Source organism: Scardinius erythrophthalmus, assembly GCF_964197995.2.
Source record: "Scardinius erythrophthalmus genome assembly, chromosome: 6".
Taxonomy (NCBI): Eukaryota; Metazoa; Chordata; class Actinopteri; order Cypriniformes; family Leuciscidae; genus Scardinius; species Scardinius erythrophthalmus.
Genome location: NC_138226.1, coordinates 22,709,717 through 22,729,655, shown reverse-complemented (window position 1 = coordinate 22,729,655; position 19,939 = coordinate 22,709,717). Strand labels below are relative to the sequence as shown.

Here is a 19,939-nt window from a genome sequence, read left to right as displayed (position 1 = left end):
TTGAGAATGTTTAAGAAATGCTTTCGCTGTCCTCATGTGTAAATGTATGTCTAAATTAAATTAAACAAATCGTCCTCTTGTTTTGAGTATTGTTGAATGAATGGTGGTGGGTGCGTGTGTGCATAGAGATGTCTGGGCCAAGATACGTTTAGCTAATGTAAAAGCGGAGCGTGAATGTCTTTAATAACCCATTTATTCCCACCAATACCTTTGTCATCAAAATTTACTTCAAAGTTGAAGAGGTGTATTTTACGCAGTCTATATCAAGTGCAGACTTGAACATTTTGACATGGCTATAATGTAAACAGCCACATGGCCAGAGCACCTTAATTCCAGTTTGCTCATCTCAAAAACCTGTCATCATACAAATACAACTTGGTGCATACATTTAAATGATCTATTATTAAGGTAACATGATTTATTTGAGAGCGAGGTAGAGAGAGAGAGAGCAATAATTACAAAAATCTGAATATATCTGTGGTCACATTTGTGATTAGTATGAAAAATCTCCTTTTCATAAATTGTATATTTGCAAGATATTGTTAAAGTACAGATGCATGAATTATTGCCTCATAGTGTGTGTGTGTGTGTGTGTGTGTACATATATACACACACACGTTATGTAGGCCTATATATTATACATTATATATACTTAAAATCCCCTTTTCATAAATTGTATATTTTAAGTTATTGCTACATTAAATAAAAGTACAAATGCATGAATCATCATCACCTCATAGTGTATATACACTACATTTATATCATCGCCACACATTATATATATATAATATATATATGTATTCTGCGCACGCGTGTGTGCATATATATATGTATGTCTGCGTGTGTGTGTGTATATACAGTATATATACAATATATATATATATATTCTGTGTGTTTGTGTGTATATATATATATTTATATACATATATATATATACACACACACACACACACAGAATATATCTATATATATATATATATATATATAGTGTGGCGATGATATAAATGTAGTGTATATACACTATGAGGTGATGATGATTCATATATGTGTGTGTGTGTATATATATATATATATATATAGAGAGAGAGAGAGAGAGAGAGAGAGAGAGAGAGAGAGAGAGAGAGAGAGAGAGATTTCCACCAGTTACAGTTCAGACCAGTAATAAAACTGAACTTTTTAAAATCTCTTCTAGAAGAGATACACCTGCACACTTAATTGGGATTTTTTTTTAGGGAATAAATATATTAAATCAGTTTTATACATATACATGGCCTATTAAGATCAACAAAAAAGTCTATTGATAGTGAAGTATTCTATTAATAGTGAAATTGATAGTGCTTTCCAAAAGTTCAAGTGTATACAGATCAAATGCAAATTCCATAAAATGAAAAACAAGAAAATCGTGAATTAATAAAAAAATAAGACAAATAATACCTTAGTTACAACAGAATGAGCAAAAGGTATAACATCCAGTGAGTGCCATATCATGTATTACATAACCTGTAAGGGGGCATCAGAGCTGTCTGCCAAAAAGTGCCCGTAAACTCACTGGCCCGAAGTGCTGCTTAATCCCACAATGCAGTGCATGGCGCGTCACTGAAGAACGACCATGATGGCGGCGGTCGGTGCACCAGAAGTGATTTCACAGCTGGAAAGCGCTGCCAAAGTTTTAATGGTGAGCATTTCGCCGCTGTTTTCACGTCTCTGTCAGTGTGCTGTTAGCTCTGTGTGGGGGTTCACTCTGAGGGGCTCTTGCTGGTCGTCAGTTAGCGGGGAAAGTCTCGATAAACGCGGAGCGGTGCGTGGCGCAGTGCTCGACTCACTCCATCCCGCAGAAGCCCAGCGCAGCCACCATCACCTTCATCATCACCATCTTCTTCTTCTTCATCATAATAGCACCACTCTGGTGACACAGTCAGTGTATATAATGATCGCTGTGAGCTCAGGTGATGTGTCTCAGAGGCCTAGTTTGATCCTCCAGCCTTGTAAAAGCGCGCTGGATGAGTTGAAGTGTGTCTGCTGGAGTTTCTCCATCAGCTGCTGTAGTTTCACACGCTGTTGATTCAGCCGCATGTTTGCTCAAGCACATGTTTAGCAAAGCTTCAGGGGACCAGAGGAACTTTTAGCTTATTATTGATATCATAGTAACGCCATATCCTTCATTTTTGGCCGTTAAGAGAGTTGATTAGTTCCACTGCTGGAAGTTGAGAGCAGGACATGTGTAGTTAGATGATGGCCTGTGTGCAGTTCACTAGCAGTGTCTCTCAACCTGGTGGTTACCCGACTAGCATCATACAGACAGAATAACACGAGCGTTGAGAAGTGTGTGTGGTTGTGTTACTGCATTGTTAAAATCTCATGGCAGTCTCATTCATAAGTACTTATGAATTAAGACTGAAAATTCGTTTTTGATTTTCAATGCAGGGTTTTAAGTTGGTGAAATAGTTTGGCTGTAATACTCTGTGAAGCTTTGATTTTAATTTCATATATAAAACATTTTAGTGGTATTGCAGACTTCTGTTATTAGTTTTTAATAGCTGATATCGGTATTTATAGAGTAGAGATCTTGTATGGCATAAAATCGTTTATATTAAATTAGCTGTTTACTTTACACTATAATCTTGCTTCATTAAATGTGTGAATAAATGCAATTATTATAAAGCGAGTGCATTATAAATTGACAAGGCTGTGGGTGAATTTTGGTAATAACACCAGGAACAGCTTTCACTTCTGTTGAACGAGTAGGGATGGCAACTTATGGCAATCATCTCAAACTGCTGTCTTCTTGAAAATAGTTTTCATACTGTTTTAGTATCAATGTAAATCCTCTGAGGTCTATAATGTATTTAAACTAGTGTTCAAAACCTTTTTGGCAAGGTTGGCAAGATTTTTTTTTATTTGATCAAAAATACAGTAAAAGCGGTAATAAATAACTGTTGTTTTCTATGTATATTTATTGTAAAATGTAATTTATTCCTGTGATCAAAGCAGAATTTTCAGCATCATTACTCCAGTGTCTCATTATGATATACTGATTTGATGCTCATTTCATATTATCATCACTGTTTAAAACGGTTTCTGTTTAATATTTTCGTGGAAAACGTGATGCATATTTTCATAATTCATTGATGAACAAAGTTTTATGTGAAATAGAAACTTTACTGTCACGTTTGATCAATTTAATGCATCATTTTTGTTTACAAATATTTTTTTTTTTTTTAAATGGTACTGACCACAAACTTTTGAACTGTATTGTGCTTAAATATGTATAATTATTTATTGTAACTGGAAGGATCACCTGTTTTTTTTTTTTATTATAATTTTTTTTTTTAGATTTGGATTGAGCAGCCAGCTTGTTGTCTTTCACTTTTTTTGGTTTACTGCCTTCCTTTTTCCTTATTTTTCATAAAATTACTAAAATACTTTAAACATATTTTGGCTGCCATCAGGTTTAATCTTAAGGCTGCAATTAATTTACAGACCTTTGTAGAAGGAGTGATCCTGACAATGTATCTTAATTATTCATAGTTTTTTAATCTCTTGATAATTCTCTCCATTCATCTTGCCAAAAGCCTGACCACTCCACCATTGAACTTGAGTATATTAGTGGTTATGAAGTCAGGAGACTCTAGATTTTGTCATGGTTATTTTTTAGATGGCTGAAATGTCATTCATTAAAATTGGAGATCAGGTATTAATTTGTTGTTATAGAGCCCTGATCATCAGTCAGACTCACTGATATCACTGCAGTCATGCTTATGCATATTAATAATCACTAAAGGGTGCTAGATAGTAGGTGTATCTTTAAAGTGTAGTATCACTACACTTTCATCACAGTATTAAATCAATACATTGATGAATTCATTTCAATTATCCTGCTAATGTGTGTGAGAATTTATAATTGAGACCGTCAAGATGGCTAGAACACATTTTTAGGCATGTATGGGTAAAAAACATTCATATAAACATGCTATGCTATGCTATGCTAATGCTATGATCATTTTGAATTTAGCAATTGCTGACATGTCATATGTTCATATAAGCCTGTCCAAAGAACAAATGTCCCGCTGTGTTGAATAATTCTCCATATTCTTGACATATCCATATTCCGGATCCTTTTGCTGCTTGTTTTCTTTAAGGGTACCATCAGTCGCTCTTCGTGATCATACTGAACATCACTGTGTGATTAAATGACATTGTGTTGATGACATTAAATAAGAGGCTTTAGAATGAGCCACACATATGCCTGTCAGTGCTTTTAGGAATGACTGTGCTGTTGTTTTTTGTCTACTAGGGGTCAAACCACCTTTAAAGAAGTTCTCTCAGTATCTGTATGAAGTTGAATGTGTTAAAACCCTAAATTAAATGCAGAAGATAATTTTATTTTAAACAAACACCCATTGACCCATCGTCACCGCATCTGACTGTGACTTGTGCGTCAGCTTGGTTAAAAGTGAATGTCATACTGAAAAAGCAAGTAGATTAGCTTGTTATAGCCTTAATATTTTGTACAACTGGGCATTTACCTACAGTTAATATTATGTCAATAATATCAAATATCAATTAATATATGTCAATGCATGGATTCAGCCTGGTTCTGATGCTGCTGATGCCATCATCAAGAGCTAAGCAATCAATACACACAGTAGGCAGATAGGCTGGTGACCAGAAACATTTAAATAGAGCACAAATATAGGCACAGGACCTGCTATGTCTGCCATGTTGAGCCGCTTCAGAAGAACAGTAGATCATGACATTAAAGCTTTTCATGATTGATTTAGACTAAATCAGGGGTTTCAGTGTTTTTCAGGCCAAGGCCTTGGCGTATATTTTTTTACTTTTTTTTTTTTAGTATTTAGTATTACATTTTATCCTGACCTGTAATAACAAGAGCATAATACACACTTTTAATTATTAAAATAATTAAACAATTAAAAACAGTTTTGTTCTAAAATACAAATATAACTGAAATAAGTTTAAGTTGAAGCATTAAAAATTCCTAACTGGAAATAACTAAAACTTAAATAAGTAATATTAAAAAAAAAAACATTTTTTTTTTTAAAAAAGCATGACAAAATCGCAAAAAATTTAAATAACTGAAAATACAAATTAAGGCTAATATTAAGAATATTTTATAAAATATTCTTATATATATTTATATATATATATATATATATATATATATACAAATATGCTTTGAATTTCTACATTACAATTTTTTCCACACAAATTTGTTTGTGATCAAACGATCGCAAGTGGAACCTGCAGTACAGCTGTAGAACACCTGTTGCGGACCACTGGACTATATTCTTGTTAATGTTGATGTTTCCATGGCATCAGACCAGACTGAAACCGTGGAGCTAATGAAGCAGAAGTTTGTAGGATTCACAAGAGTTGATTGGGTGTAATCACTGTTGTTCTTGTAGCCTAGGCTAATAGGCTTCAACTGGCAGATGGGATTTTATATTTGTGTTAGAGAAGTGGCAGATTTTTCCAATGCCTCCTGGTGGTACTCAAGAATAGAGGTCTGCAGTTGTTGTGCAGTCTGACATCATGTCCTGTGGCTCTCATGCTGCGAAGGGTTGATCTGTGGAAAATGTTTCTGTTCTGCTGCTTGTGTTCGTTTTATGTGCCTGGTGACGTGTGTGTGTGTGTGTGTGTGTGTGTGTGTGTGTGTGTGTGTGTGTGTGTGTGTGTGTGTGTGTGAAATTATGCCCTCTTCTCTCTAGTCTCTGGTTACTATGAGGTGGATGACTGCTGTGCTGTAATTAGGAATGGAATGTGATGTTTAATGCTATGACTCAAGTGTGTGATGCGTTCACAGGCCAGACTGGGTGTGTTCATATGTGTATTGTGTGTTGCTTCAATGGTCATCACTGGGAATAGAAAAGCTTATTTTTGTCATCACCGTTGGAGGCTCTTTTAACATTTTGTCAGTGACCTGTTATGATTATGAAATGCTTGTCATTTAGCCTGGTGTAGTATTTCTCATTTGGTTGAGACTAAATGACACTAAAAAACTATTGAAAAACTAAATAAATACAATATAGACAATATAGATTTTTTTTCTTTTATTATTTAATACTTTATTTAGCAAAGATGCATTAAATTGATCAAAAATGACAGTAAAGACATTTAAGATGTTACAAAAGATTTCTATTTCAAATAATTGCTGTTCTTTTGAAAAAAATAAAATTAAGCAGCGTAACTGTTTGGAACATTGATAGTAAGAAATGTAAAATATCATATTAGAATTATTTCTGAGGATCATGTGACACTGAAGACTGGAGTATTTTTTCAATGTCACAGTATTGCTGTTTTTACTGTATTTTTGATCAAGTAAATGCAGTCTTGGTGAGCAGAAGTGACTATAATAATAGAAATAAAGATAAATTGTAATAACAAATCATAATTTATTTAAATACTTAGAGATGGATATGACCAAAATCTAAAATGACTTTAGCTCATTGTTTTGGTGTACGTGTGATATTCGATATTGACCTGTGTGACATGTTCAAGCACACAAACGTTTAACCCCTCCTATGAATGTGTTCACAGGCACCGCCGTCCATGGTCAGCACAGAACAGAGGCAGCATGCAGAGCACATATTCCTGTCCTTCAGGAAGTCAAAATCCCCCTTTGCTGTCTGCAAACACATCCTCGGTGAGTCTAGGCTCTCAGACCTGACAGACACTGCAACTAGTACTGACTAGAGGTCGACCGATTCATCGGTTTTGCCGATTAATCGGCACCGATAGTGGATTGGTGGAACTATCGTTATCGGCCAAAATACATACCGATAGTTTTTCCTGGTTGCGTCCGTTGTTGGAGCGGCTGAGAAGCGCGCGCTGTCATTCATTACACAGTAAGAGAGAGCTGAGAAGGCTCTGCTGGCATCATGCAGTACAAGAGCGGCCTCTAGAGGTGTAATACAAACTATCACTGATGCCTCGTGTTGTTTATTTCGACACGTGATGCTGCGTGCTGCACTGAGAGGAGAGCACAAGCTGCGTGGAGAGCGCTCAGATGCGCGTTTAAACCACCGACAGCTAAAAGGTATTTTGTCATATCATTATAAAGCGATTAATTTGTTGACTAAATGCTGCATTAGTAGAGAAAGAACAGCACAACAGTTTGTTTGTTTGTTTGCCTTCGAGGCGAGGACGCTAACATTAGTAGTACCTCAAGAGGTTAAAACACTGACAAAAATAAACTAAGTCCGACCCGAATGTTTAATGTCACAATTGTTAACATCTATTTGCATTAGTTTATATCCAGCTGGTCACTTTCATGCATTAAATATGCAGATAAGTTGCATATTTAAAGCTAGAGACGTAAGATAGCAAACTGATATGTTCATACAGCCGACAGAAACTAAACAAAACAGAAAAGCATTCGATTTCGGTTATTTTTTCATCATCACTTTAATACATATTTTGTTATTTTGATTAGATAATCATAAAGTATTTATAAAATATAAGCAAAAGTGTGAGACTATACATGTAATATTTATGTCATTTCAATTCTTTGTCGTTGTACATATTTAAAGTTGGCCATCTTTAAGCATGACTGTTTGGATTTATATGAAATGATAACACTTACAATAAAATTCCATATGTAACATTAACTATGGTTAATAACTGCTGTATAAGGATTGTTCATTGTTTGTTTGTTAATTAACATGTACTAATACATTTTTAAATTAAGGTTTTTATTTGTTAACCATAGTTTACCATCAAACTAACATGTTTGTTTACCATTTGTTAACCATCAAACTAACATGAATGATCAAGGTGCAATTTGTTTTTATCCAGTATCAATTTTGAAAACTATCGGTTGATTAATCGGTTATCGGCAAGTATGGCCCAACCTAGCTATCGTTATCGGTAAAATCCACTATCGGTCGACCTCTAGTACTGACTCTACTGTGTTGTTGGTGGCGGATGAATACAGTCATATGCGCGCACACAGTACAAGTACCCATGTGAACTGCGAGGTCAGTGCTGACAATAAATCCAGAATAAATGCAAAGAAACAGTTTGTAATAATAACTTGAAATCATGAAATTCATGAATTCTATTCATGAAATAAATAAGATTAGATAACCACTGTCAAGACAAATCATAAAAAAGTGCTTAAAAATATTTTACATTTTAAAATCTGTACATTTATATGTAAAACCTCACTGAGTGACATTTGAAAAGTTAGTAATAAAATTAACAAAGCGACACATTACATAGAAAAGGTGGCAGGTCTATTATATTGCATTTACACTTCAAGACTTTATGCATAGATAACTTGGCGTAACAGTATTCCATTGCTATGGTTTTCACTGTCAATCTGAGTCAATCGTACATTTAAATATGGTTGTCAGTCATTCCAGAAATTTTGCAATGTGTAGTTAGCAGCATGAAAAATATATATTATTTACACAAAGCGAGTGAAAATCACTGCCATTATAATCACTGAAGCTGACATATAATTCAGGTAATTACTTGAGGTAAACAAAGCTGCACTCTTGCGAAAATCTCTTGTTGACATTGTGTTGTGTTATAATGAAAGGATTCGCAATCATGCAGAACTCGCACTGAAAAAAAAAAACTGGCGTTTTGAGTGGTGTTGAGCGGATTCTAACTTAAACGCATCTGATTGGCCATTGCATTCATGCGCTCAACAAATATGTCTGTGATTGACTACAAAATTCAATGCTGCATAAACATGTTGTAAATAGAAACCTTTGACGCTCTTCGCTCACACAAACACTCACAGGAGTGTTTTAAAGCAGCCGGCTATCAGCGGGCCGGTATCGTCACATTAAATGATCAAATAATTCTTTGGCGGGACAAAGATTCATTTTGGTGACTGCCAAAACATTTTCAATGCAGGAAAAACCCTGTTTTGGGTCATACATCTTAGAGGTCACCAGTGACTTGCCAGTCTCCTCATAAAAACACAGACTACATTTTAAATTTGCATGACTTTTAGACGTATGCCAGAATATGAATGTTGTCGAAGCTAAAACAAATTGATTAAAAGCTACAAAACTGATTTTTTGATTACATAAATTGTAAGTACATTCTCTTAAACTAAATTATCTGTAAAGCTGCTTTTAAACAATTAGGATTTTGAAAAGCTACACAAATAAAACTAGTACACAATCTACTACATACCATTTTTAACATGTAAAAGGCCCTTTAGTATAATTTTAAAAACGTCCTTTAGATCATTGTACACGTTATTTTGTTGTGAAACTTTATAAAAAAAATGTATGAAGTAAATGTAAAAATTACTTTTATAATGTTAGTAATATTTAGTAAGATGAACATTTACTGGACTGAAGAAATGTTTATTTGTACATCTCTCAATCTCTCTTACAAGCTATCAGAATTTCATCTTATGTTCAGGCCATACAAACATCAGCAACTGCCTCCGAATAGATGTTTTTTTCCCTTCCTCGAGAATATGAGTGTAATTTTCCCATATCACACTATAAGAGCCACAAAAGCATGATGTATCAAATATGATACTCAACAAAAATCACGTGCAAAAAAAAAAAAAAAAAGTTTAATGACCCATTTATTAAAAAAAAAAAGATTATGACTTTCTGTGATTTTTCTAAGAATTTGATGATATTATTTCATATGTCAGGCTTCATCGTGTTAAGCATTTTAAACTTTGCTTAGAGTGTAAAATAATGTTGTAAGAGCAAAAAATGAATATAAATAAAGAACAATAATAATAAATGAATGTTGTCTTTCTCTCCTCAGAGACTAGTAAAGTGGACTATGTGTTGTTCCAGGCAGCCACAGCCATCATGGAGGCTGTGGTTAGAGAATGGATCCTTCTGGAGAAGAACAGCATCGAGTCCCTCAGAACATTCCTCCTCACCTACGTCTTACAGAGACCAAAGTAAGTGGGTGAATGAACATGAAAGTGTGACAACATACGATTGTACCTCTGGATAACTTCTGAAACCCATCTCTGGTATAGCCTATATTCAGCTTGGCTCAGTAAAAGCTTATTGTGTAACTGTATTGTAGTGTAACTGAATTGTGTAAATCTCTTTCTGCTTCACTGCAGTCTGCAGAAGTACGTTCGAGAGCAGATCCTGTTAGCAGTAGCGGTAATAGTGAAGAGAGGCTCTCTCGACAAATCCATCAACTGTAAGAGCATCTTCCATGAGGTCAGCCAGCTCATCAGCAGCGGCAACCCTACAGTGGTAAGACTTGCGTATCACATGCATGAAAGCCGTGAGAGTTTACTGCGATATCAAACTATAATTCAGCAAAGGCTCATTAAATGTATCCAAATTATTCCTTCAGTTAATAACATTAATGGTGGTCTTCTACTTGAAAATACTTGAATGCTTAGCCAGGTCTTGGCAAACATCGCATGACATCAATTATATTTATGACCACTTTCACTCTAGTAGGTCTTGTAAATATATGAGGCTAAAATTTTTTGTATTTTTTATTAACCACTTTATAGCAATTTGAAATAATAACATTAACAAACATGAATAATGATCAACAAATTCGAATAGTTTTATTAATAGAATTTCATATGTACATTAATATTTGAAAGTTCATAAACATTTCATAACAGATACACATTTACTTAATATCTAGTCAGGTTTTGGAAATTAGTGAATACATTGTCATAAATTTTTTTTATATATATATATATATATATATATATATATATATATATATATATATATATATATATATCAGGGAACTACACTGCGACCAAAATGGTCGCATATGCGACCTTTTAAAATGCCATTGCGACCAAAATTTTTAATGGGTCGCAAATGTATCACTGATTATTTTTGTACCTATGTTTTAGGCAATGTGCTATGATTTACTATGAGCATTTATTAAAACAGAAATGTGCATTTTAAGAATACGTTTTATAACGTGCTCTGAGCATTCAACACATCAAGTTGGCTTCAGCCCCGCGACCGTTACTTAGATTAAAACGTACCATTGTATCTGCGCGACTCGCGAGCTCTCTCTCTCTCACTAATACGGACGCGCGCGCGCACACACAGAGAGAAGATAATTGTAAAATGAAAATTGACGGGCTATAGTTTAAATTTTGTTCTTGCTTGGGTTTTTTTCTGTCAAAATGTCGGAAAGCTTATTGTATTATCCATCCGTGTTTTTAAAATTCGTTAAATGACGGACGTTTTACAACACAGCCCTCGTTATATGTCGGATTCGTCAAACTTAGCCTACTTGATATTATTTTTAAAATAAGTGATTCGTTATGCTATTATTGGACTCCTGTCTATTCATTGTCAACTGTTTTCTATAAATATGTTTGTATTGGCTAACATTTATGCAGCTAATGCCTGTCCTGTTTAAAATGTGCAATGTTCAAATGCAAAGACAGCACGTCACAAATAGAAGCCCCTTTTCCCTGTGGCATTTAGTATCATATTTGGATATTGGAATAATAAATTAAGTAGCCTATCTTTATTGTACACCTGTTTTTTTTTTGTTTTTTTTTCCTTTGTTTTTTTACTGTTTTCTAGGGGTTTCTTAATTTTAGACCAGCACACATTATATGCAATGCAATGCAATATAATGCATGTGTGTCCTATGTGTGACATATTTTGCACACAGGTAAAGGTGCCCAACATAAGTCATTTCTAAAGTAAAAAAAAAAAAAGTGTTTTGGAAAATTTCTCTTTATTTGATTATCAGTAAATTTGTTTTCTATACAGAGATATCGATATCGGTATCGGCCATAACAGCAATATTAATATCGGTTATTATCGGTATCGGCCACAATTTTCACATCGGTGCATCACTACTTAAGAGTTCAGGAGTCTGCCCATCTGTGCCAACCATAGCATGTTGAAATCCATTTTGCACTTTATTGTGTACTGTATTTTCTATTGCAGTAAATCTATCCCAACCAATGTTAAAGAAAACAAAAACAAGAAGGCATGTGGTTTAAAAGATGGCAAGTAAAATAAAAAACACATCTGTATGCAATACAATTTCATTATTGTTCATTATTATCCAGAGCGGCTTACTATAAACAATTTGTGCGACCAAATCATGTTTTGCGCCAGTAACTGAAAAAGTTAGTAGCGCAAGTGCCACCAGTGGAAAAGGTTAGTGTAGTTCCCTATATATATATATATATATAATTTTTTTTTTTTACTTTGTTTAAAGGGGTGGTTGATCATGATTTCACTTTTCTAACTTTAGTTAGTGTGTAATGTTGCACGCTCAAAGTTCAAAGCAAAGGGAGATAATGTATTTTAAAGAAATTGCTTTTTAAAGGGATAGTTCGGCCAAAAATGATATTAAACCCATGATTTACTCACCCTCAAGCCGTTCGAGATGCTGATGTCTATCATTTTTCAGACGAACACATTTTCAGTTATTTTAGAAAATGTCTTAGTTCTTTCAGTGGTTATAATGTCAAGTTATGGGGTCCACTCCTTCAAGTCCCAAAAATGTGCATGCATCCTTCACAAAAGTAATCCATCCGGCTACTGTCCTACGTCATATGCCGGCATCCATCTGCCGTGAACGCGCGTCGACCGTTGCCGGAAGCCAGTTATTTTCATTTATAAAGTTTTAAATATGTATATTTTTACGACAAAACCGCACGGATTACCCTCAGAAGGCCTTCGTTTATCCCCCTGGAGCCGGATGGATTACTTTTGTGAAGGATGCATGCACATTTATGGGACTTGAAGGAGGTGGACCCCATAACTTCACATTATAACCACTGAAAGATCTAAGCCATTTTCTAAAATAACTGAAAATGTGTTCGTCTGAAAAATGATTGACATGCATCTCGAACGGCTTGAGGGTGAGTAAATCATGGGTTTAATATCATTTTTGGCTGAACTATCCCTTTAAGGACTACAACAAACGGGTGGTAGGGACTACACGAGCTTCCTCCCGGATTAGTGACATCACTAACCCTAAAATTTACATTAAACCCGCCCCCGGAACGCAATTTATAAATTAAGACAGAATATGCTAATCAATGACTAGAAGGTAACTACACATAAGCTACATAAATTCATCAACTTACCATTCAGAAATGCTGTCTACATGTTGTCACTTCTTCTTGAGTCTCTCCATCTTTGTCTGACTCCGGTTTGAACATAAAACATTTTCAGGACAAGCTGTTGTAGCTCCGCTCCCTGTGCTGGGGGCAGCAGCTCATTTGCATTTAAAGGGACAGACACAAAAACGGTTCGTTTTTGCTCACCCTCAAAAAGTGAAAATGTTAACATGCTATATAAAAATATCTGTGGGATATTTTGAGCTAAAACTTCACATACACACTCTGGGGACATCAGAGATTTATTTTACATCTTGTGAAAAGGGCATTATACCACCCCTTTAAAAAATCAATATGGCAATAAAAAAAAAATCAATAATCATCAATCTAATCCATATTTAGTAACTATAAAGTAGTTGTTGGGAAAAATTATGAACCTTTATTGGTCAGAACATGTGGAGGACCTAATGTGTTGTATGTGTATGACCAGTGTGCCCCTAAAAATGTATTTGTTTGAGTGCTCCTAAACAAAAATGTTTTAAACAAAATAGAGTACACACTGTTTCCTGCAGAGGGCGCTCCAGTTTCATGTTTTAAATTTGTCCAATTTCAGGTAATATATTCAATATGTGGTGAATCAAATGCCTAGTCATGACTCATGATTGTACTTTATACAGCAAAAATGAAGCCATTGGAAAACATTTGTCCTTGTTTAATATATTTATTGTCTTGATTGAAATAAATATTTTAAGTTTCTGAAAGTGTGTAGGATATGTTTCTTAAGATATTTAACCAGTTTTGGCTTGATGGGAAATAAAGTCACTGTGCATGTCTGTATCTGTTCTGCTAGCAAACACTGGCCTGCTCCATCCTGACGGCTCTGTTGAGTGAGTTCTCCAGCTCCAGTAAGACCAGTAACATCGGCCTCAGTATGGAGTTCCACGGGAGCTGCAAACGCATCTTTCAGGTCTGTCCTTCCGTCCCAATTATTCTCCTTGTGTCTTTTTGATATCAGTTGTATTGACCCAGGGCTAGCTGTTACATTTGTATGTTAACCTGTAATACTAGGCAAAAATATAATGTGAAAAAGTGAGCATGAAGCAGTGTTATATTAGTATCATTGATATACTATAGCTTTTTGTTAATATTTTGAATTGGATTTTTTTTACATTTTCTGTTTTCTTTCATTATAAAGTTTTAGTAATATTGTGTATTTTTGGTGTTTTCATTATTTTTAAATGTATATAGTTTTAATTAATTTAAATTTATTAGTTGTAGTTTATTTATCTTTAGTTATTTTTTGTATTTCAAGTATACATATACACACAAAATTTTGGAAAATTACTATTTTTTTTTTTTTTATATTATGCTTATGCTCGTCAAGCCTGCATTTATTTGATCAAAAATATAGATAACAGTAATATTGTGAAGTATTATTACAATTTAAAATGATGATTTTCTATTTTAATATACTTTAAAATATAAGGAGGACGACCTCATGCAGATCTTCATGCTCACTATGGAGGTCCTGCAGGAGTTTAGTCGGAGGGAGAACCTCAACGCTCAGATGTCCTGTGTGTTCCAACGCTACCTTGCACTGGCCAATCAAGTGCTCAGCTGGAACTTTCTTCCACCCAATCATATCCTTTCATAAGTGACTTTTTTATATTTGTGTGCTTATGTTTGTAGCCATGACTTTTTCACTTTTAATTTAGAGGAAAATTGAGAGAGGTGATGCAGGCTAGATTTGTGTCCCTGGGAGCATAAGGGAACGCTAGACCTGGGATGAAGCTGCAAATGTTTTAGAGGCACAAGGGTTAAGAAAGGAAAATTAACTGTGACTTATTTTTGGATTAATAATAGACAAGCTATAATGTGATAATCATTCTCAACCTTCTTAGCAGTTCTCGCAAAATAATCGAGCGCACCGAACCGGATCCAAGCACAGTTCTTTTTGCTCTTTAGAAAACAAACTTTTTCCGATCATGAAAAAAGTTCACCTGCTTGAAGCCACAAATTTAGAGGAATTAGAAAGTATTTGCCAGAGTTTCATTCTTTTAATATTTTCACATCAATTTTAAAGGTCTGGTTTTCTTGCCTCACCGTAGTTTTACATCTGCCTTCGTGTGTCATTTTCTTTTGCTGTTAGCATGTGCTAGTGTTAGTCCTAAATCATGAGCTGTGATTGATGGTGCGCGTGCGTCTGTGTGTGTTTTAGCTCTGTGAGGTGTTAATCCCACTCAGGCTGACTTTGTGTCTCTGTGTCTCTTTAAAGAGATCTGAGCTGGCGTCTATGCCAACCAGGGTCACGTATCACTTACAAAGGAGGCCTGTGCCAAGCCCTTATCGTGCTCAATAAGTGTGCCTTTAAACACACAGCTCATTGAGTGCTGGGGTGGAATGTCGGGCGGCCGTTTGTGCATTGATGTGTTAGCATAGTTTCAAGTCATATTAATTGCCCACTGGGTGCTGGAGGGGGAGATAGTTCTTTGATACCAAGAGCACATTTGTTAAGGACACAGAGAGGACAGAATGTGTGAGTTTATAAGTGGATATTTATAAAATTGACTAGCCTGAGTTGTGTGAATGACTAGTCAACTAATGTTCTATAATGTTTAATGTCTGTTTATTGCATTCACAACAGTCTAATTAAAGCACCATTTTAAATGTATAAGAATAAATAATTGTGTGTGTGTATATATATATATATATATATATATATAATATATATATATATATATATATATATATATATATATATATATATATATATATATATATATATATATATATATATATATATATATATATATATATATAATATAATAATTTAAAATAATTTAAAATAACTGTTTTCTATTTTAATATATTGCAAAATGTAATTTATTCCTGTGATGGCAAAGCTGAATTTTCAGCATCATTACTCCAGTCTTCAGTGTCACATGATCCTTCAAAAATCATTCTAATATGCTGAATCAATTTTTTTTATTATCATGTTATTATAATATTGTTGAAAACAGTTGTGCTGCTTGTGATTTTTGTGGAAATAATGGTACTTTTCTGATTAGAAAGTTCAAAATAACAACATTTATTTTAAACCGAACACTTGTAACATTATAAATGTCTTTACTGACTCTTTTGATTAATTGAATGCATTCTTGCAAAAAAAAATTCAAAAGCCAAACATTTGAACCTAATTTTATTGTATATAAAATATTTTATATTAAATTATCTAATTATATATTTTATATTTATATATTTTATATACTGTAACTGTACATGTAATATATATTTTGCTTGTTCAAGACCATCTTGACCCATCCCGTGTGTGTGTGTGTGTGTGTGTGTGTGTGTGTGTGTGTGTGTGTGTGTGTGTGTGTGTGTGTGTGTGTGTTCTAGTGTTCATGTTTTTCTATCCCGGTGGGGACTTACACCTGAATGCACACAGACTCATGGGGACTCGTGTCACAGTGGGGACCTAAATAGAGGTCCCCATGGGTAAACAAGCTTACAAATCATACAGAATGATTTGTTTTGGAAATGTAAAAATGCAGAAAGTTTTCTGTGATGTGTAGGTTTAGGGGTAGGGTTAGTGTAAGGAGATAGAATATACCGTTTGTACAGTATAAAAACCATTAAGTCTATGGAGAGTCCCCACAAAGACAGTAAACCAGACGTGTGTGTGTGTGCGTGCCTGACAGCCGCTTAGACTCTGCTTTCCTCAAAGTGCCGCCATCTCTCAGTAGTCAAGGCCATGGCATGCGTATCATTTGTCCACGACACACTCCCACTTGACGCATGTACATTTTTCATGTACATGTTTGTGTGATTCTTTTACGTGAATCCCCTCAGTGTCTGAAGTACTGCGTGTCTGTCCATGCCCCTAGTGACCCTGGGCCGGGTTGGGGCCAGGCTTCGTGTCGGTCAGGTGCTTTGAATGGAAGAGAGAGATGACAGATGGCTGTGTGCCAGGCCTCATCTCTGACACACATGCAGCACGAGTGAGAAGAGCTTTGTATGGCCACTGTCCCGTGCCCGATGACGGGGAGAAGGGCGTTCATGGGGCTGTGAGGGGAATCTTAAGAGGGAGGATGTGATACTCAGGCTTCCTAATATCCTTGGATCCCACCTCTGCTCTCTGGCACTGGGCCGCTCCCAGCACTCTTATAATCATTACGTTTGCTGAATACCTCCTGACTGATGCGGTCCTGAGCTAAACGCACAATATTTTCTGCTCTTATTCAGCTGCAACTTCACAACACTATCACACTTCAGTGTCCACTTTTGTTTAATGGACCTGGCCAATATATCAGCCAGGCTATAATTAATCTGTACAGAGCAGCAAATATACATGTATTCAGTGATTTTGTGATGAGGAAGGAGTATCTTGCCGACACAGATCAGTTCCTACTAAATTACGCTTATGGTTGCCACAATTACCAGCTCATTGCAGTGGCCACCACTGAAAAAGTATTTTCATTGTGTGGAAACTTCACACTTGATATTTCTTTTCTGTTGTCTTTATTTCCATATGTTCTTGAGGTAATTGAAAAATCAAAACAAAACAAAAAGTTAATTACAAAACCTTTATGTAGTGACTGTTTCCCACAGGATTTTGCGACATGTCACACTGGTGTTTTTAGGAAGCCAAACAATTTGAATATAAAATAATAATTTCTTCTTCCTCTTTTTCTTCTCATCATCAAATCTACGGCAGAAATGTATTATTATTGTAACAGCTGCACTGTAAAATAGTAAATTGTATATGAACACAGTGCCGCACTTCACTCTGAAACGCGTTGCGCAGTAGATTATAGTCATTACATATTTAATTAAATTGCAGCCTTTTTGATATTTGATCATCACAATACCAATTTTAGTTTAATTTACAGATGCTTTGCCTAAGCATTGGCGCAAAACACCTTTTGTTATTATAAGAAGTGTAAAAATATTTTTGGTTCGTAATGAAACTTTGGTGGGATAGCTTAGACTGGTGGGCCACCACAGTCTAGGTAATTGAGAAACACTGAGTGTCAATTGGATTACTTTTAAAATTTGCTAAATCAAAACTGACCAGTGTATCAAAACAAATGGAATCTTTCTGAATGTATAGGAATCGCTTTTAAATCTGATTTAAATCAATAATTGTTTAATGGAAGTGATTTGCTGTCAACTCAAACATTCACACCCCTGCTTGTTATCCTGTTCAATTCTGTCAAACTCTGTCTCCACAGCATGAGTCTGTCTCTTAAAGCCAACATGTCAGATTTTGTTTTCATCATGTCTTGTTCTGCTTTCTCTCATATGACACACCATAAGTACAGAACAGATAAATGTTAAATCTTTTCATCTGAAAGGCCATGTATAGCTTTGTGAATATAGTCTGTGCGTATGAAAGCAAAAAAAGATTATTTTTTTCAGTAAAAAAAGACAATTGTTATTTAAAATTATAATAATATTTCACAGTATTACTATTTTACAGTCTGTTTGTTTTTGTTTTTTTTAATCAAGTAAATGCAGCATTTGTTAGCATAAGAGACTTCTTACTGACCTCAAACTTGAACAGTAGAGGACATTTAACAGATATGTAGGATAAACATTTACCATATTGAAAGGGCTTTGCACTGTGCTAAATATATATACATGTGTATGCTTGTTAAGAGTTATACATTTCTGAATCTGGATATACACATGCAAGAATGCGTCTTTGGCTGTTGCATCACATCTCATGCTGTTTTCTCAGCATCTTACACCATGAGTGTTTTTCATTCATTGTGTCAAGTTTACAATAGTTCAACTTTTAAAAACACATCTTGAGACTGCTGCCTTTTGTGGTATTTTCTTCAGCTAAGTCTAGCTGTGTTTGAACACTATAACATGTCCTTTGTGAATGCCCCCTGAGAGACTCATCATTGTGGTCATGACCTCTGGCTAGTTGATTCCTGACATGTAGTTTTGCACATCTCTGGTTGAGGTCGTCATGTGTTTCGTGTCTTCAGCAGCTGGGACGAGGACTGGTGGAAACGAGTCATGTGCGTTTATGAGTAAGCCAGGCTTGGGTTTCAGGAGGTCATATCTTTAGTCACCCTCCCTGTTTTTCATACGCTCGCACACTTTTCCAGCAATAGCTCCAAGTGACATTAAATGACCGGCTGGTTTATCCCCCGTCAGTGCTCGTTGGTTGGCGTCCCTCCGTCAGTCGGTCTCTCCCTCCTGCGCTCATGTGGCAGGCTGCTATCAGCCCGCTGGTGGTCAGCACACAAGCTCCAGCCGCTCTCTCTTGAGGCCCATTCTCTCCTCAGCACGGGTCACACAGAGTTCTCCTTTTTCTATTTTTAAGAGGCCATAAAGTCAGGTCTGCTCAGGACGGACTCAGGCAGAAAGGATGTAACGCACTCCAGCACACTAGTCAAACACCTGGCACTTCCTTGTGTTTGCATAGTGAATTCATAGGTGAGTCGCCATGTATTTGTGTGGTGTAAGATAATTTGCTTTGATATTTGCAGCGATATATTCAATCCACATTTATTTAAATAGCACTTTTCAAAGTACATATAGTTTCAAAGCAGCTTTACAGAAAATGCATGTCTACATTACAATTTAGAATGATCTGTTGTCAGGTGACTGAGTTATGGATTTCAGAAATGTACATATACAAATAACGCAGTTAGCTAACAATGCATTAATTTAAGGCAGAAACAATGAGCTCATTGATGTGATGAATACATGTTGTTAACAACATGATTAGGATCTAGCAGGAGAATTTAGCATAGGTGCATGTTGATTTAGATTTAGCTATGTATATGGCGGGCATGAGCAGAAACTGTAGTGTGTGTGTGTGTGTGTGCGTGTGAGCGAGAGAGCACTTGCATTTGTCTGCTGGGAGTGACTGTGGGTCCG

At 35.4% G+C, this 19,939-nt stretch overlaps 1 protein-coding gene across 1 annotated transcript in view; it reads left to right on the top strand.

The window, feature by feature from the left end:
* Positions 1–1,523: 1,523 nt before the first annotated feature.
* The window catches only part of xpo4 (exportin 4), a 40,617-nt gene continuing 22,201 nt past the window's right edge, over positions 1,524–19,939 (top strand). Inside the window, exons 1-6 of the mRNA XM_081368654.1 lie at positions 1,524–1,675; positions 6,559–6,664; positions 9,769–9,910; positions 10,082–10,220; positions 13,890–14,006; positions 14,526–14,679. Of these exons, the coding sequence (XP_081224780.1) occupies positions 1,610–1,675; positions 6,559–6,664; positions 9,769–9,910; positions 10,082–10,220; positions 13,890–14,006; positions 14,526–14,679 (724 nt within the window). The 5' untranslated portion in view covers positions 1,524–1,609. The remainder of the gene's footprint in view (positions 1,676–6,558; positions 6,665–9,768; positions 9,911–10,081; positions 10,221–13,889; positions 14,007–14,525; positions 14,680–19,939) is intronic.